This window comes from Capsella rubella, unplaced genomic scaffold (genome assembly GCF_000375325.1).
Source record: "Capsella rubella cultivar Monte Gargano unplaced genomic scaffold, Caprub1_0 scaffold_1, whole genome shotgun sequence".
Lineage (NCBI taxonomy): Eukaryota > Viridiplantae > Streptophyta > Magnoliopsida > Brassicales > Brassicaceae > Capsella > Capsella rubella.
This window is the reverse complement of record NW_006238923.1, coordinates 18,272,224-18,292,610: the sequence shown is the minus strand read 5'-3', so window position 1 is coordinate 18,292,610 and position 20,387 is coordinate 18,272,224. Positions and strand designations below refer to the sequence as shown.

General features: G+C 31.5%; 3 protein-coding genes across 3 annotated transcripts; 1 reads left to right on the top strand and 2 right to left on the bottom strand.

Moving 5' to 3' along the window:
* Positions 1-1,099: 1,099 nt before the first annotated feature.
* Positions 1,100-3,220, bottom strand: LOC17900186 (cardosin-E). The gene is made up of 7 exons (XM_006305911.2): positions 2,881-3,220; positions 2,615-2,715; positions 2,393-2,514; positions 1,704-1,965; positions 1,511-1,618; positions 1,279-1,373; positions 1,100-1,193 (listed from the first exon to the last, which is right to left on the bottom strand). The coding sequence occupies exons 1-7, from the start codon at positions 3,218-3,220 to the stop codon at positions 1,100-1,102; spliced, it is 1,122 nt and encodes a 373-aa protein (XP_006305973.2).
* A 9,465-nt stretch (positions 3,221-12,685) lies between these two features.
* LOC17898085 lies at positions 12,686-15,503 on the bottom strand. The gene is given in 3 exon segments (XM_023788781.1): positions 12,686-12,777; positions 12,779-13,365; positions 13,423-15,503. Coding segments are annotated over 3 exon segments (2,760 nt in total).
* A 2,231-nt stretch (positions 15,504-17,734) lies between these two features.
* LOC17899228 lies at positions 17,735-18,858 on the top strand. Its single transcript, XM_006303639.2, has 2 exons — positions 17,735-18,327; positions 18,411-18,858. The coding sequence occupies exons 1-2, from the start codon at positions 18,177-18,179 to the stop codon at positions 18,650-18,652; spliced, it is 393 nt and encodes a 130-aa protein (XP_006303701.1). The 5' UTR covers positions 17,735-18,176; the 3' UTR covers positions 18,653-18,858.
* The last annotated feature ends 1,529 nt before the right edge of the window (positions 18,859-20,387 follow it).

The window sequence follows — 20,387 nt, the reverse complement described above, 5'->3', positions numbered from 1 at the left end:
AAGTAAAGTTCTATATGATGGAAACTTCATGTCTTTCTTTTTAAAGATGAGAATAGCCATTAGCTGAGATCAACATTGGGTAAACAAAAATTATTCAACCGTAAATTCTGCTTAGTTAATTTCATAATAAAACATAATTATATTTAACTAAAGCAGTGTTATTTCGGTGATGGTTGAACTATTTCATATATATGAACTTAATGTTACCATTTATGATTGTCTACCGTCAGTGTCTTTCCAATATTTGCATAGAAAAACGAAATGAAATATTTGCTTTCTACCATTTTCTTACTAAACTAGTAGCGGTAGGAAATCAATTATTTTATTATAGTAAATTGAGATATGATGATAGGAAAAATCATGGAAGTGTTGGCCTAGTTAACTTATAATATGTTGACATATATCTTTTACATAAAGAGTTAAAGACAGTGAAGGTTAATTTCTTTTGATGGTGGGAAATTTAATCATATTTGGTGACAAAGATAGCGCGTGTATAATATAAATATATGCAGTGCATCTAGTTATAACTTATAAGAATACAGCGAAAGACAAGGAAATAAACTAGGTACGGATTGAACATTTCTTACCCTTCTTCGTTAGATTGCACAAGTTACATTTTAATCCAATGAGTGGATACAAGTTATCAACTAACTACTCTTGCTGGTTTTACTTTCTCTTTTACATTTTTTCTTTTTTAACGTGGGGAATAGTTGTGTCAATCTCCACCGTTGGATTATATCAATCAACAACGTCAAGGACAGGAGAGGAAATCTTCATGTGGCCGAAATCATCACCGTTTATAGTACTATAGTCAATACTGAGTAATTGAGTATACTATATTGCTCATTAGTCATTACGATTATATTAATCAGTGTGTTATCTTATATGGAATCATCTCATTAATTTTGGTAATAAATATCGAAAATAACTCTATAAGTGGCTAGTTTTTATTCTATTCAAACGGAACGTTTAAGAAGACACATCATAAATCCAAAGCATTGAACTTAAAAACACTAGCTAACATTAAACTTGTAAAGCACAAACACTCTCTCACCCTCTCTTTCCGACACGAGATCATCAACATAACTTATCCGAGAAACTACCCTGATTGTACGGCATCGGCAAACCCGATTCTTTCATTTTGGAAATCGAATATCGTATGGACTCGTCTCATGAAGACCACTCCCAAAATCCTGCATTCGTGTAGTTCAAACCATTTAAGGTCTACTTTATTACATCATACCAATCAGTAATAAGAGTTACAAAAATTATTATTACCAAAGATTATCTTCATGATAATCATCATTATCCCCGGCATTGGCCACGAAATTGCTTGAGCACTCTTCCGTTCCATCACCCCAAAAACGTATATACTGAAAGAAAAAAAAAATTCATTAAATTCGCTTTTGTGTCCAAAAAAAAAAAGAGAAAAACAAAATTACATATACTAAAAAAATACTCAGATAAACTAATTGAAAATCTATACATCTCTCGTGGAAAGAGAAAAAACTCTTTCACCAATGGTGAAGGAAACTTCTGGCATCGAAGGAACCATCTCACAGTCCACCTTCCCATCACCATCCGCCCCAATAGCTTCATTAATTTCCTTAATTATAGACTGGATCAAAGAACAACAAGTTTGTTAGTTCTCAAATGTGTAACAAGCAATATTCAATACAAATTCTTATCGCTGGACCTTTCACGTCGAAAGTGCCGGAGTCAGGCATGACAGAACAGCCTTCGATGCAATGCCCAGTTCTCCTCCCTCCGATGAGTACTTCCTCCATCTTAAACTCCCAATAGTGTTTGTTGGTGATGGGAGTATACGTGTGCTCGCCTGTGAAGTGCGCCATGTCAAATCCGCCAAAAATGATAGCTCCACCGTCTTTATCATGTGGGTTGTAGTATTTTAACCAAATTGAGAAAACTTTGTCTTGAACAAGATCTTGAGCTACCATGTTATACCTAGGTGTTGTGATATAAAACTTAGTTGGTGGTTGATATTAAAATATTTAATATGAGTGTTAATATATATATAATTACAATAGTTAATGACAAAATATTAACTAAATAATATTCAGAGTTTTAATTATAAAAAAATCAAAAAAAATTATAATTATTTACTCTTGAGTTACTTGTAAAAGTAAAAGTGTGCATATGTAAATAATTTTATTAGAAATAATATCACTTATATTTAGTTAAAAAAAGATTCAACTAATCATGAATAAATTGTAGAATAAAAGTGGTCACAAATTATTATAAATACATTTAAATTAATATGCAAAACATCTTATAATATGAAACCAAAATAAAAGTCGTAAACATCTAATATTTTGAAATAGAGGGAATTATGCATATTAAAGAAATGAAGATGAGAAACATGAATACTTACCAAACCGGAACTATATTCCTCACAGAATTCGATTGGAATGCCAGCCCGAAAATACCATCGAAAGCTTGTAATCCAAGAAAACCTCCTCCATCTTTTATTTCTCCGTCTGCCGCTATGAAAGTCTAAAGATAGCAAAACACTGATTACTGAAGCTCTTAAAGTAAATTAAACAAATTTTCATTTTTCAAAATCGTCCGATACAAAATCCTTAACTATTCTTACTTGTCTTTTAACAATCATATCACCAACGGTGACATCATCAGTATTAAGGAGACCAGCAATCTTATATAGATCATAACTGATTTCTGCGGGTTCGGGGTTATCTGTAAAATTGACACTTAGATTATAAACTTTTGTTAATGAAAAATAAAAAGAAATTGATCAACTTCCATACTCCTTACCGTAGGGAATGAGGATATAACTTAAGAAAAACTTAGTTGTTAAAAAAATAAAAATAAATAAGAAAAACCTTATTAAAGATTCCATACCATTATTTATGTGAGTTAGGCTATTCCCTGAATCATATGTGGGAAGTCCTTCATCACGAGGCCAATTTGTACCCGGTACCCATAAATCCGCACTTCCCGTATCGAAAATGACTATGAAGTTTTGGTTTGGTGTTCCAATGCCGATATCACTGTAGTAGTAGATTTGGTCATTTCGTAGCCTAATGCGGTTTTTTGATGTCTCAAATGTGGTCGAGTTAATGCCATTACCCAAGCTTAGTGGTTTGGCTTTTAGGCTAATTCTTACGGCAGCTTTCGTATGTTGTCCATGTGATGAAAGCATAATTACCATCGACAAGAGAAAGCAGATTATCCCATCCATAGATAGCTGTCAAAATCGAATATGAGGTGCGAAACCGTATGCTACGAATAATCAGTATATATTAGTTTCAGTATATAACTCATGAAAATTTACTTGATGAAGCAAAGACTTACACCGTTAATGATTCACGTAGCTTCTGGAAAGCCCCAGGTGGTAGTTCTTCAAAATGACGTTGAACCTTAAAGTAAGACAGACTAAATGTCAAGAGGGTGACAAATGAGTGAAGTTTTACAGAAAAAAATTCAAGTGAATTTACCTTGCTTCGAAGGGTCTAAGAACAGATTGGGAAACGTTATGTTCTTATTAATCACATACACGCCTATATATACACATAACAAGGTAAGCTCTAGAAAAACCACACCTTTATCTTAACAATATATCGATTTAACCCGAATTTATTCTAAATGGCTTCTAACTCGTACCAAATATCCAGAAACATAAGCAAGGCACCAGATGATAGGTGAACTAAATTTCCTCTGTATAGAAGTACATATATCATGATACTTTGAATAAATTTCCAACTACCTTTGATAAAGTTGTTATTGTGGAGTTGGTCTAATTAAGATCTAAATTGCAAATTAGAAAAAAAAAAACAAACAAACAATTTCATTCGACATCACGTTTGTTTGTTTATACATCGGACATAAACAAATGTGATGTCGAATGAAATTGATTTTTTTTCTTTCTAATTTGCAATTTAGAACTTATATAATTACATCTCTCATGATCACGATCGTTTAAATGTAGTGAACTTTTTTTTTTCTTGCAACGGTTTTGTGATGAAATTGTGTTTAGATCTTAGGTAAGTTATATAAAAATACTTCCGGATTAATATTACTAAGATAGACTAATAGCTATAGTAATAAGAAACAACTTAAAAAAAAATATACAGCTTACATTGAAAATATAAAAATGGCACTACTATATATGATTTTGGTTAAAAACACTATAATATTTTTGTTTTTGTACCAAACACTAGAATATTATAACTGCTAAAAATCTTGTGATCAGGAGTTGCATGTAATTGTGATCATGAGTTGGTCCGGTCTCATTTTGATACAATCGGTTCTACAACTGGTTTACAATACTTATAAGACGGTCAAATCTTGTAATCTTATAGACAAGTGTTTTCTAATTAGGTTATCACTACTAAATCAAGAAGAAAAAAAAAATGAAAACACGGTCAATGGGTTCGGCCAGATTTGGCCAATTGGCCATTTTTTTTTGCAAGATTGGTCATATCTTGTATATAAATCAAATTGGACCCGACTACAAAATTTTCCAAAACCTCAAAACTAGATTAGAGAAGTAATTCGCTCAGATTTTTCATGAGCTACTATCTTAGTTAAGAGACCATTTTAATACTTAGAGATTGAATCCACATATATTTAAATTTTACACAATAAATATATAGGTATTAAATTAAGTTAAACAAAATAGATTTTCAAATTAAAATAGCAAGCAATATTAAAAAAAGAGGTTTTAGTTCCACGAAATATATAAAAGCTAGATTCAAGGATTTTCAAGAAATCAGTCAAATAAAATAAATTTATAAATTAGGATTCATATTAAACACGGGTTTTTAACTCGAAATACAAAAGTAAAATTCGATGATTATCTAAATCAAAAACTATAATTTTCAATTCTCTTTGCAAATTCTAAGGGATTAAATAGCATTACAGTTCAAGTTCGATTTATTCACAAAATTCCTAAACCAAATCTCTTTGCGAATAAGTATTTTGTTCACATTAGGTTCTTTTAGGTAATTAATCACACTCTCATGTCAAACAAATTATCCTAAGATTTAGATTTTAGATGATCAATCTAAAACTAGCATTAAGAACAACTTATGGCGAAGAACAAAAATAATGAATCTTAATCTAACAAATTTACATAACAAGTCATGAGATCCCTAATGAGAATTCATAACCCTAAAAAAAACTACTTAGACATAATCAAAGTAAAAAGCATCATGATCTGAATAATCTGAATTAAGAAATAAGAAAGAGAAACAAAGGAGTTCAAAATCTTCTCTCTACATGGAGTTCTGATCTTTCTCTCCGAAAGCTCTCAAGCCAATCTCTCAATAGTTTGCACTAGAAAAGAACATCATTTCTCATAAAACCTTATAACACTCAATATTTATGTCTAAACCACGAACTGGGCTTAATTGCAAATAAGAAAAACTTCTAAATAAAATTTGCAAATCTTCATAACTGCAACTACTCGTGAAATCCAATTGACGTCAGATATTGGTGTCGACCGATACCAGGTGTAGTGTCGATCGACACTCACATCAAATATATTCTCCGAATACGTTTATTCAGCCTAGGTTCTTCATATCTCCAAAAAAACTTCAAATTGCTTCAATCTATGCCAAATAACTCTAAATCCTAAAAACACTCAAAAAGACCCTAATAACACAAAAATACTCTAGAAAAATCACTTATATTATGATTAATTAAAAATTGTATAAAGATGATATATAAGGAAGTCTACAAACATTTTGGCTTACCATAAACATCACTAATCGTCGATAAGTGTGAATATATAAAAATTTAGTTAACATGTGTGGTTGACGTTATTTAGGACATCAAAGTCAAGCAACCATGTGACAATCTCTTTCTTCTTTACGTTCTTTCATTACTTTTAAGACCTTAAACTAACATTATCAATAGAATCTTAGCTCATTCTTAGCTTAATATTTGGTATTTTTTTATTTAATTTAAATGGTAAATGATGATTAATGCTAAGATCTGGATCTTAATTAAGATCTAAAATTATGGCTAAGATACGACATGTGTCAATGGACGATTGGTGGAAGGCTTTTTTGTGTGTTATGTGTTCTTATTCAACATTTTTCTTTTAATTTTTTCGAAAATCCATTTTCTTGTTTCATGCTTTAATATTTTAATTTAAAAAATTAAAACATTGGAACTATTTGGGACATTTTAATTTAATGTATTTTAGATTGTCTTAAATTTTTGTAAATGTTTTTCTTGTTATGCCAGTATCAACCTACCAATACAATCCAAGATAAAAAGTTTTTTTTAAAAAAAGTTATAATCTAATTTGGTTTCTTGAGACTCTTGGAAGGTCTAATAAACATTTGACAAAAACGGTAAGATGGGTTGTTTTTTACTCATTCTCAAATATACAAAAAGAACTATTAAAGGGTTAGTTTATGTATGGAAATACTTCTTGTCGATATGATAGCCACTATAACTCAACTTCGTGATCGAGCTATGCATAAAAAATTATAGAAGGATTTAGTCAAGCATATATAGACAGAATTTTCTAGAAATCAAGTTTAAAACTATTGTGGTTTATGTTATTTATGTTATAAATTGTATTTCATATATGTTTTAAAATTATAAATTTGCAATAATTATAAAAGTTTCTAAAATTACAAATTTTAATTTTTTTTTCCTAAGATCCCTAACTTAAGATCCTACCAATAAAGACATTTCAAAACTAAAAACAAAAATATAACTCTTAAATTTTACATTTTTAAATTTAATAATAAATTAATCTTAAGATCAAAAATTAAGATCTTCTTGATAATGTTGCTCTTAGATTAACTTCTTGTGACGTCTCTTTAATTTCTCTCAAGTAGTTAGCATCATAAACACAACTAGCCGTATACATAATTTGTGATAAGAGAAAATCTTGAAACTACAAAACAAACACATTTGTATGCAAATTACAAACATTTCTTGTATTAACAGGAGACCTTGTACCAAAACAAGATTAATTCTTGAAACTTGCGAAAATCAGTATTCTTACATCATGATTAAAATTATGTCCTCTAATCTTAGTACAAATATTTATATTTTCTATCTTGAGTTGGTTTTGAAGTTACACTTGCTTGCTACGTACAGTTACAATGTTTCTATTTCACTATAATGAGTTCCAACATTTGGTTCACAAGTTTCTAATAATCATTCATATTACTATATCTATATATATAAAGCTAGCTTTTTCTCTATTCTCATGATGCCACATAAGCATCTACCTAAGCCCATTTTTGTTTAAACATTAAAATAAATTTAAAACATTCATTTAGTGCATATTTATGTTACTTATTTATTTAATAGAAAGTTTATATAAATAAAAATAAATTATGAAAAAAATGAAATGTTAAAATAAGAAAACAATACTTTAATTTTTTTATTAGTGGTAATAATATAATTCAACTTTCCTTTTAAATTGATCATAATTTAATATTTTAAATATGTTACTGAGTTTTAGAATAGAAGTAAAATTTAAATTTATGCTAGACTAAAACAACATTTATGTAATTGTATATATAAAATTATAAAGAGGAAAAAAATGAAATATTAGTTTATAACATGATCAAAAAGAAGAAAAAAAATGACATTTCATAAATTGAATCAAGTGCTTTTAATCCAAATTTGAGTATTGAAAGATAATAATTAAAGAAAAAATAATTAAAATATTTTTTGAAAATCAATTAAAAAAATAATAAAATATCACAATATGAATGAAAAATCAACGAAACAAAATTATAGACCTCCCGCGCGGAGCGCGGGTCAATTGCTAGTATTAATTATAAAGAGAAAGATTATTTTTCTTCCTTCTTTTGGTAAATTAAAGATAGAGAAAGAGAGAAATAGAATCACAATCGCAGAAAATACAAGAAGTTTTCAAAAAGAGTTACATGTTGCTTGTATAATTGGCTTATCAAAAATCTAATGCAAAAACATGTTTGTACCGTATTTGTAAAGTTTGTATTTTTCCTCGGGATTGAATAACGCGCATGAAAATTTATTTTAGTTATTCTTTGTCGTTGCCTTCGGAGAAGAGAATCGGCCACAAAATCTGATTTTTGTGCACGATTGTCTCAAAGGTGAGTACCAAGACTAACACACGGATTTCACAGAAGACATTGTTTCAAGAGATTTTGGATAAGACAACAAGTGAAGAAAATGGAAAGATAAGATGATGAATTGATACAACCATATATATTGTATTTATCCTTACGTTCTTTAATATTTTTGTAGTAAAGTTGAGTTTTATGATGAATTTTCTTTGTTTTATAAATTCAGATGTATTTTAATAAAGAAAAAAGATGGTTGGCTACACCAACTATATAAGAATGCATGGTCACACATGTCAAGTATTATATTGTACACACAGCTACACGAAATAGATGTATTGCATGAACACATGCATCAACTATACAACGTTATGTAGTCAACACTATAGACATAAAATTCTGGTACACCGGTCAACTGATTATGGCGTTGAACGGTCTTGACTCCGACGTTTACCGTTTTTGACCAAAAAAAATATACAAATTTTTTTTTATATAATTTTTTATACTGTTAAAAACCTAAAAACTATAATTTTTTTTGAATTCTTTTATTATACAAAACTATAAACATATTATATTATTAAAAATATAATCTTAGGAAGAAAATGACGACGATGATTTTGTATTTAGTTCACGATATTAAAATCTAAACTAAAACTAGAAAAATTCAAGATAGTAAAATAATTCAAGATACTAAAATCTAAATTAAAACTAGAAAATCTTGTGCGTGTACTGGAGACTTTGATCAATAAAAACAACTATTCAACATCTCTTCCTTGTTTTCCGTAGTCTCTAAACGAATCGATTACTTTTGTTCAAACAAAAACCATAAACAATTTTATAAAACAACTATTTTATATATATATATATATATATATTCAATATCTAAACACTGATTTAGATTTACGAAGGACTTGATAATGTTTTGGAAGACGTCTTTGAAGTTTAGGAAGAGTTTTTTTTTTTTTTTTTCGTCATTTAGGAAGAGTTTCCTAAATATTCAGAAATCTCATAAATGGTGATGACCAGAACCAGAAGATCTCCATAACCGACGAAGTATAAGCCGTAGACATTGAAATCAACGACGTCAACAAACTTTCTCTCTTTTTACCAACTGCTTTGTTCCTAATAACATTATATCAAACAACTTTTTGTGTTCAAGATGAGAGAATAGCACTCAAATACACAGTTAAGCTTCAAGATTACCCATGTTTTTCCATTTCATTCAGATTTCATATTCCAATACCCAACAATTCGAACCACCACTCATAATCATATTTTATTCATAACCCAACACTTCTCAACAATTCCAATACAATCATTTCCAACATTTTATATTTCATAATCAGTTTTTATTTAATACCCATCATTTCCAATAACCAACAATTCATTCAATAAAAGACGAAGCTCAATCATCTGAGCGGAGGAAACGCTCCAAGTTCTCCGTTTCTTATTGTGAAATCATTATATTGAGAAGATCTTGTGGTGGTCTTAGAGTGGAGAACAAAGATATGTGATTCTTATTAATTAGCATCGAGGAGTGGTGGTGGCAATTTTAATACCGATGTTCGTCGTCTGACGAGGAGTTGATATACAAAGAAGAAGAAGATAAGTTCGATGTAAGAAATTATATTTAATGTTGTGGAGATATATTATATAGATATTTAAAAACTAATCATAATATAGTAGTAGTAAAAAAAAAGTTGTAATTAGGGGCGGATCTAGGGCTTAAGTGGGTGGGACTAGGCATGACCAAAAGCTAACCGTATTTCTAACCATAACCGGACCGTTTATAAACCGCAACTGGACCATAACCGTTTAAAACGGTTAAAAATTGTAACCTTTAACCGTATAAATAAATTAATTACGGTTAAAAAAGAATACTAACTGTAACCGTTAATTAACCGTAACCATAATAGACCGCCGGTTAACCGTTATAAACCGTAAGGTTAACCGCACGATTAACCGATTATTTAAAATTTTAAAATAAATTGTAATTATAATTATATAGAATGAAAAACACATGGAATAATGTTTGGACAAGATTTTCACCTTATTAAAAGCGATACAATAAGTTAAACTTGTAAGTAATCAAAATATTTCATACTAAACTATTTTTAATCATATATTATTTTATTATTATTATAAAGGTTAAAATATATAATTTTGCCTCCAATCTTAACATTGTAATAATAATCAAATAACTGTAATTGTATTTAACCGTAACCGTAATTAACTGTAACCGTATATAACCGTAACCGTCTTAATCTCATATAAAATGGTTAAGATTACGGTTAAAGAAATTTATAACCGTTAACCGGTGGTTAATTAACCATAACCGCATTAATCGTTACCGTGGTCATGTCTAGGTGGGACACGTGCCCCATACTACTTTTTAAAAGTTAAGCAGTAGTTACATGCATATATATTCTTTGGTTCATTTGGTAAATTGGCCCCCATGTGACATTATGGTCTTGAAGTCTCCTTGGTAGCTTTTATTGTAGGGTTATTGTATACTTGTTCTATGTCTTTCTTTAGTCATTTCCTTTTTATTATTCTTTTGTTACGTGATGTATTTTGCGTTTTTCTTTATTCTATTCAATTTTATTTTTTAGTATACATATATTTTAATTGAAAAAATCGTAATAAAATTGGCAAATTAGTAACATTAAAAAGCATTATCATTTTATAGTTAATTTATTATTTTAAAGGTTTATATGTGTGTCTATATTATGGGTGAATTGTAATTTTGTAACAGTTTATTTTAAAATATCTCTATACCAATAAAAAATATTATTAAAATTTTGGCTCATTAAAAATGCAAAATATACATTCAAGAAGTTTATTGTATAATTTATATATGTATATGATATGTGCTCCACGCAAGAAATTTTTCTGGATCCGCCACTGGTTGTAATAGTAAAGAATTTTGAATACATATAAACTTTTCGCAAAGTAAAAATTATTGTGGTGAGAAGAGAAGTTTGGTCATATTTATCTCAATGCAATGCATCTACTTATAAACTATGGTATGATATTAGAGATAATAATATACCACATGAACTTCTAACGTGGTATATTGTTATCATAATCTATATATATAAAGTTAGTTTTTTCTCTCTTCTCATGATGCCACATAAGCATCCACATAAACCACATTTTTCCTACATTAAAATATTTAAAACATTCATTTAGTGCATATTTATGCTACTTATTTAATTAATAGAAAATTTATATAAATAAAAATAAATTATGTAAATAAATGAAATGTTAAATAAGAAATACTTTCATTTTATATTAGTTAGTGGTAATAATATAATTCAACTTTCATTTTAAATTGATCATAGTTTAAAATTTTAAATGTGTTACTGACTTTAAGAATGTAAGTAAATTTTCAATTTATGGTAGAATAAAAACAACATTTATGTAATTGTACATATAAAATCTTAAAGGGGAAAAATAAAATTGAAAGTGAAATATTAGTTTATAACATGATGAAAAAGAAAATGATTTTAATCCAAATTTAAATATTGAAAGATAATAATTCAAGAGAAAATAACTATAATATGTTTTGAAAATAAATAAAATATCACAATATGAATAAAAAATTAAAGAAATATATATAAATCTCTCGCGCGCAGCGCGGGTCAACTGCTAGTATAGTGAGACTAAAAACAATGAAGAAGAGTAATTAATGATAGAAGATTTTTCCATTTCCAGTTTCCACAACTTGATTTTTTTCTATTTTTTTTTTGCGAGCGCCTGTGACCAAATCAAACCAACTTGATTTCCATTAAACGTCCACAGATTTCTCTACTCAATAGTCAACACACAAATACACAATTCTTCCTAGCCTAAGAAATATTATTAACATATTGCTCTGCTTTATCACTCATATATATACGAATTCACATCGCAACCACTAATATTTTTATATCTTGAAGAATTACAAAAAAAAAAAAAAAAGAGCAAGTCACAGATCATGAAGAAAGTACCGACAAACTAAAGAATATGGTCAGTGAGGTACACTAGTAACGTAAGCGACAAATCTAATATACTGTGATCACTGATCACTCAAGGAAGAGTAAATCGCAGGTCTCTACTGAAACTCCTAGTTTCAGTCGAGGTACATTGTTTTTAAATTGGCGCATATGGATGGTTTTAAGAGTCTAAGTGATGGAGAGCGGAATCTATATAACGAACGAGAACGCTAGATCTCAAGGAGACTTAGATTCACGAACGGATCTTGCTTATAACGTCGAAACTTGACGAAGAAGCAATAAGGATAAGGCGAGAATCCTCTTCTCAGGGCTTCGGACAAGAAGCTCTTTAGGGTTGAGAGTCCTCCTCTCTAGGCTTTAGGCAAACCTCTCTTAAAAACTTGTTTATTCAATATTCCAAAACTGATCTATTCTACAACGTAAGGATCCTTTAAATAAAAATCATAAAACCAAAACCCTAATCTAATGTAAAAGAATATTGACATAGTATAGTTTTAAAACCCATTACTTTAGGCCCATTTAAAAAGAACAACAAAGTTGTTGTCATGGTCGTTGACGTGAATATGCGCTGCATCAGTCCCTCCGGGTTAGAAAGATTCGACCTCGAATCGTAATTCTCCCTCCGGGTTAGAAAGATTCGATCCCAAATCTTAAAGCTTTGAAGATATCCTTTGTCCACCAATTCATAATATTTTCGCTGAAGAACTTGGTGACGTTTCTTTCCCCGCTTAAAGTGTAGCTTTCGGAAATTTCCACCATATTGAACCTCTGTTAAAACAATCGTAGTTTCCAAGCTTCGTGGAATACCGTTGACGAACAAATCCTCTTGTTCCTTAAATCTTTTCTCTTTGTCTGGTGAAAATAATGACGCATGGTGATATGTATAAGAACAAAGACAATAACGTGGAAACCATACTAAATCACCGTGAAATTGTCGAAAAATGAGGTTGTGGATAGAGACATAGCGAGAGACATTCATGAGTTCTCCCGACTGCCAACACCTTGCATCCCCTCGTGTACGATTGTCACGCAACAAACAACACGTCATTTTCAAGAACTCTCGGACTAGGATCTTCGTTGGAGCATGATATGAGGATTTGGTACTTAAGCTGAGGTCAAGTAACTTCCACATCAGCAAAATAACTGGTACATGTGTGGTCTTCTTACCCACCAAGAAACGAACCTTTGTAGAGAAACAAGCCGATGCTAGGTTTAACTTTCCATAGATCAATAGATTTCCTGCTCCACAAGAAACGTTTCTCCAACAATTAAATGACGTGAACATGGATGTAGAATCCAAGAGAGACCTACGAACAGGGCCAGTTACCCACTGAAAAGCTCCACATTTCAACACAGCTTGAAACAATATAGGTAGGATAATCATCACGCGAGAAATATGTTGGTGAAGACACATAAAAGCCATGCGAACATATGTTGACTCCACTTGGGCGAGGTGTTCACGGTGGTGTAAGATATGGAACTTCGACACGTGACCAACGAAAGAACCCACTGCAACCATATGATGACCTTTCTTGTTATTACTAAACTCCTCAAACAATTCACCAAATTTGTTGTCACCACAGTACAAAATACCATCTTTCCCTCTACGACATGTCTTGACTCCAATTAAAATCTCCAAATGTTTGATAAGGAAATCACCACGTCGTATCGTAGAAGTCTCCCATCCAACAAAGACACGAGTCAATAAAGAGTGAAATTGAGGCACTATACGTGGAGCACAAGAGGCGAAACAATAATTATGTGGAACGTGCATTATCTCCACTATGCCCTGACTCAATGACACCCCCATAGAAGACAGCCACATACGCATGAGAAAAGCACTGTTGACTTTGATCTTGTAATTCCCTCTCGTCACAATTATATTTTCATGCCATTCCACCTTCTCTTCATAGTGACGACTGATCGAAGGTGATGCCTCTAGTTCTAAATCACAGTGATGCATAATATTAATTGCGCCACTCCGCTCATGTTGCGCTTCATCTTGTATGACAAATAACATCTGAAATTCCTTACTTCCTTCACATGTTCTTGTAGTGAGTGAATAAGCATGACTACACATGGAAGTGGTGGCCTCTGAAGCTAATCTCATGATATCACGGGATACTAGCATCATCATTATGCTATTTTCAACACAACAACCCGCAATATGCCTCTTGTTTTTATTTTCTGCTCCCATAGGAAAAGAAAAGAAAATATGGCATATGATACATGCGTTTTCACCATGGACGTTACGTTGCCGGCACAAAGAAATATTGATAGGGGTTTTGTAACCAAATACCCAATTAAGAAACTCCATCTTTGAACTGCGCACATGGAAATCTTTTCTTGGTATTCTCCAATGGCAAAAATGAACAAGAGCTGCAAATTCAGTTCTCTCCATATCTCCTCCGCCAGAATCACAAGAACAACTCTTTTTATCTATATAATTATCAAACACGGGATCAGCATAATTCTTGTAATAAAGAGCTACCTCTTCGTGAAAAAGCAACAACCAGCTACGACCACAATCTGGAGGTTCGCCATTGATTTTCCAATGATGGTTTGCACGAGAAATAGGATAAATGTGGTTCCCCTTATCCATGTATGAAGCTTCAGCCTTCCCATTAAAACTGGTGATCACTAAGTCATGGTTAATTGGAGAAAGCTTCGTGTTATTCACCCCTTGATTCCCGATAAAATTTGCGTTGTTGAAGTCATCCTCACCACCATCATCAACCGGATCAAAGACATAAGAGACGAAATATGTTGTTTTGATACAGTTAACTAGATTAGTAATGTTTGTAAAAGTAAGATCGGTTTCTTTGTCTTGGATGTGATCAGCATTCGCATCACAATCGTCATCAAAAATCACACAAGGCAGTTCGCCGAGTTGATGTACGAAAGTATTTTCAACGGCTGTCGTAGCATTGGTGTTCACTAGCTCGTCGCTGCTTTTTGCTGTGACCATGATATCCTTGTCTATAAATTCCACAACACCATCGTCTTCAGCCACTTTGACCTCGAATATTGGATATGCATCATAGGAGAGGGCTTCTGAGGTAGATAATTTATCACCGTAAATATTATCTACGGCGACATGGTTTACGTATGTGGGTATATCCACATGTTTCAAAGTTTGGAAACAACCATATGATGTGTAATCATAATTACGAGGTAAAAAGGTTGAACATAGGTTCTGTTTAGGTTTATCCCATGATGTAATAGGCTTCTTTCCAGCCTTTTTACGTGTTGTCTTCACTTGTTGCCACCATGATGCTGCTTGTCCTCGAAATTTCTTCACCACAAGCGAAACCAATTGATCATCTGTAAGGCTTTGAAACTCCAAAATTTCTTCCACATCCACGAGCCAATCTAATAATGAATCACTAGAAAATCCACCATAGAACTTGGGAATATCCAACTTAAAATTGGTCTCCCGACACATGTCTTTCAGAGACATCAACAGAAGGAAATCAAACCACCAGGAACGAGATGAATCTGATACCAACTGATGGAGAGCGGAAGCTATATAACGAACGAGAACGCTAGATCTCAAGGAGACTTAGATTCACGAACGGATCTTGCTTAGAACGTCGAAACTTGACGAAGAAGCAATAAGGATAAGGCGAGAATCCTCTTCTCAGGGCTTCGGACAAGAAGCTCTTTAGGGTTGAGAGTCCTCCTCTCTAGGCTTTAGGCAAAGCTCTCTTAAAAACTTGTTTATTCAATATTCCAAAACTGATCTATTCTACAACGTAAGGATCATTTAAATAAGAATCATAAAACCAAAACCCTAATCTAATGTAAAAGAATATTGACATAGTATAGTTTTAAAACCCATTACTTTAGGCCCATTTAAAAAGAACAACAAAGTTGTTGTCATGGTCGTTGACGTGAATATGCGCTGCATCACTAAGAATACTCATTTCATAAAATAAGAGTTACTTCCGGATTAAGATTACTGGATTAGGGGAGTCTCACAATATTTTTGGCTTACCAAAAACCATCATTAATCATGCATGAATAAGTGTGAACATATGAAAGGAAGAAATTTAGTTAACGTGTGTGGTTGACGTTATTTAGGACATCAAAGTCAATCAACCATGTGACTGTCTCTTTCTTCTTTACATTATCTCATAACTTTAAAGACCTTAGCTTAACTTCTTGTACTGACGTCTCTCTCTCTATCTCAAGTAGTTAGTATCCTAAACACAACTAGCCGTATACAATGATAGCTGCTTGAATCTTTTCTCTTGATAATTAGGAGTATATAATTTGTGATACAAAAACCCCGGAACTACAAAACAAAAAACATTTGTATGGAATTTATAAACTTCTCTTATATTAACTGGAAGAATCTTGAACCAAAACAACATTATATCCTCGAATTGCGAAAAAATCGTATTTTTGAAATTATAGTGGGATGAAAAAAAATTACGACCTCTAATCTTAGTATAAATCCTTCAACCAATCCATCGTTAGATGGTTTTGATGTTACAATGTTTCTGTTTCACTCTAATTAATGAGTTCAACTTTTTAGTCCACAAGCTTTCTTAATTATAATCATTCAAGGTTATAATAATATAGACTAACTTTTTTTTTGGTGCAAAAGTATAATCGAAATTTATAATATAGAAGAATCTATTTTCTTCTTCTTCCTTTTGGTAAAGAAAGAGAGAAAGAGAAGTTGGTCTAGTCTTCTCTAGATATCACAATCGAAGAAAATACAAAGAAGTTTCCTAAAAGCGTTACACATGTTGGCTCTAATAATTGGCTTATCAAAAACCTCATGTTCGTATTTGATTAGGATTTTAAACGTACAGAAACGCGGCAAAATTAGGTTTTGAAACAGGACACGTGGCTAGAACCGATGTTCACGTAGACACCAGTTTCTGTCTTCATGTTTTTAATGATATAAAGAGAGATAGAGAGAGATCGGATCATCGAACTGAGTGGAAGAGGTTCATTTCAATTTTCAACTCTTTAAGAATCCCAACTCTCTCACACTCAATGCCTTGTCCTTCTAAGATTTCTCTTCATCACAATTCCTGATTTTATTTTGTTTTAAACGAAAACAAACTTCGAACACAAAATTTTAATACTATTATTCTCCTCTCTTTTTATGTGATAAATTAATTTATATACAGCTATGGTTCAATTTTTAAATGAAGGAAAAAAACAGTTAGAGAAGTTGGCGTGAGATATAGTTGAATAAAATTATAACAAGAAATTATTGAATAGTAAAATTAGACCACGTGCATAATTTTTTTAATTTAATAGATACGAATAAAGTTCTTAAGAAATATTTAATTAGTTAAAATTCTTTAAGAAACAATAAAAAGGTAGTGAAAGTTGTTTCATTGGCTTTTAAAAGATAAACGAAAATGTTATGCACTAAAATGTAGTATGCAATAAAAATATACTATATAGATATTTAAAAACTAATCATAAATATAGTAATAGTAAAAAAAAAATATCAAAAAAAGAAAGAAAATAAATTGCAATAGTAAAGAATTTTGAATACACATAAATTTTTCGCAAAGTGAAATTATTATGGTGAGAAGAGAATTTTTAGTCATATATATCTCATTGCAATGCATCTAGTTATAAATATAAATATATGGTTAATTAATGATAGAAGATTTTTCTCATTTCCAACTTGATTTTTTCTAAGGAGCGCCTGTGACTAAAACCAAACCCCAATCGTCACACACTTTCTCTACTTTTTCCAACAGAAGATAATAAAAGAGAGAAGACAGCACACACACCAAAATAACTTCACCCTTTTGATTTTGTTGTCAGAAGAGAAGACCTTAAGCAAACTCAATTCCAAAAAAAAACTCTTAAAAGTTTTTAATAAGAGAGACAAGAGAGATCTCCCACCGTTCAACTTCAACAGTACTTTTTCTCTGGTGCGTGACTTTTGTTGTTGTTGTTGTTGTTGTTGTGGTACTAACACAACAACTCTCTCTGCAACACAACACATGCTCTCTCTTCTCTTCTCTTCTCTTCTCTCAACTCACTCATTCATCGATCACCAACTTCTCTTCCTCTCTTCTTCTTTAAAAGTTTAAAATCTTTCCTGAATCTTCGAATCTCCCAAGAAAGCAACATAAACATGACTTGTATACTCAGCTGTTCTCATGGCGTAGTGATCGCAACCGCCATGGTTTTCTCAAGCACTGCTCTGTTTCTTGCTATCTCCCGCCAATTCTCTGGTACTCAGACATCCTCAGATCAACGGATCCTCCCTCCATGTCTTTCTTCAGGTACCCTTTTCCGATCTTTCTTCTCCAATCATCCTCTGGCGACCAAATTCTTACAAAGTTTCTGAATTTATATTTGATGACAGAGGAAAAGAAAAAACAGAGGAAGAAGAAGAAAGTGAAATTCGCAGAGAATGTGAAAGAGCCGAGAGGTAACGGTGAAGAGTATCGTAAGAAGAGGGAACATCTGAGGAGAATTGTACCGGAGCAGATGATTAAACCGGAGAAAACCGGTTCGGTTTGTAGAAACGACATGCCTGCTAATCGGATTGCTCTCTACAATGGGATTCTTAGAGACAGAGATCATCGTGTTCAGTGCTCCTATTGACTTTTTTGTTACCCCCAAAAATGCAGAAAATAAAAAGAAAGCAAAAAGAAAAAAGTGATTATAATTTAAGTTGTGGAGATATATATCTCATTAGGGTAATTAACTATTGTAGATCATTATTAGCTTTTCGGATGATTCGATTTCTCTGTATATAATTTTTCTAGTTGGGGAAATCAGCCAATGTGATGATTTAGATGATTGACATATGTGAAATAGAGTTTTCAGCGACAAGAAACGGGTAAAAAACAAAATTGTATTCCGATTTGTTCATAATTGATCCAAATTCTAGAAGAAGAAAATCTTGTTTCTAACAGATAAATTTTATAAGTTTTTAACGTATTTTTGTTAGTCAATGGTGACAATTTGTGAAAAAAAAAAAAAACAAGGTAGAATATTATTCCTACCTTTTAATTTAGTTGTCGTTCTACATAATTTTTAATTTTTGTGTTATAATATTTTTATATTAAAATTTTGAAAAGAATAAAATATATCAAAGATTGATTGTTTTCTAACTTTTCTTACTTTGTGTGGAAAAAAACAATAAAACGATTAAGATTATTTGAAAAAGAAAATGTTGATTTAGAGTTATAAAAAATTGTCACACAATAACGTATATGTTGTTAAATTTACATGTATTTTTTCATATGTGTGAAAATATTAAAAGTTAAAACTTATACTATTTGTTAAAATGAAAAAAGAGATTATTTATTAGAAAAAATGGAATCGTTATTAGTTTTAATTTGATGCTGTCAGATTTGAATATTTTTGTTGGAGACAGATGATTTTAATTATGTCTGTGGAACCATAAATATTATAAAATTTTAGTTTATAATCCAAAAAAGAATATGTATATATATACATGTAGAACGTACAAAACCTTCATGATTAAGTGTGTCACCTTAGTCTTACCAAATTATCTTAAACAGAAATAGCAACATCTGTTTTTTCTTTGTCTTTAACATGTTTAAAAACATATATAAATGCAATAAAGTGTTTACATTATTAGTAGTATGTTTGGTTTCTCCGAGAAATGGATTTCGTGGATTATGTTTTGTGTAACTTCGGTAGAGTATAGGGTTCTCATCAATGGTCAGCCGCAAGGTTCTATCCGTCCGGAAAGAGGTTTGAGACAAGGTGATCCACTATCTCCATACCTATTCATACTCTGTACGAAAGTCTTAATTGCAAATATCCGAAAGGCGGAGAATGATAAACTTTTAACGGGGATCAAGGTTGGGAATAAATGTCCAGCAATTTCGCATTTATTATTTGCGGATGATAGCTTGTTTTTCTGTAAAGCAACTAAAGAGGAGTGTACAGTTGTTTTGGAGATCCTCAGAGCTTATGAAAAGATGTCAGGTCAGCAAATAAATTTTGACAAATCGTCACTCCAATTTGGTCATAAAGTGGATGCAGCGGTGAGAACTGAGGTTCAAGAGACTCTAGGAATGGTGAAGTTAGGGGGGATGGGTTCATACCTCGGTTTACCGGAAAGTCTAGGAGGAGCTAAAACTCAGGTTTTTTCCTCTGTACGCGATAGGCTAAATACCCATATAAATGGGTGGTCGGCCAAATTACTATCTAAAGGAGGCAAGGAAGTTATGATTAAGTCAGTGGCGTCAGCATTGCCGACCTATGTGATGTCTTGTTTTCGTCTTCCCAAGTCGATTACGTCTAAACTGACAAGTGCAGTGGCAAAGTTTTGGTGGAGTTCAAATGGTTACTCTGGGGGAAT

Bases quoted from the DNA above. Each gene is read 5' to 3' on its own strand.
- LOC17899228 (XM_006303639.2), top strand. From the start codon at position 18,177: ATGACTTGTATACTCAGCTGTTCTCATGGCGTAGTGATCGCAACCGCC. The intron at 18,328-18,410 runs GTACCCTTTTCC...ATTTGATGACAG, and splicing joins CCCTCCATGTCTTTCTTCAG to AGGAAAAGAAAAAACAGAGG.
- LOC17900186 (XM_006305911.2), bottom strand. From the start codon at position 3,220: ATGGATGGGATAATCTGCTTTCTCTTGTCGATGGTAATTATGCTTTCA. The intron at 2,716-2,880 runs GTATGGAATCTT...TCAATTTTACAG, and splicing joins CCTAACTCACATAAATAATG to ATAACCCCGAACCCGCAGAA. The intron at 2,515-2,614 runs GTAAGAATAGTT...TGCTATCTTTAG, and splicing joins ATATGATTGTTAAAAGACAA to ACTTTCATAGCGGCAGACGG.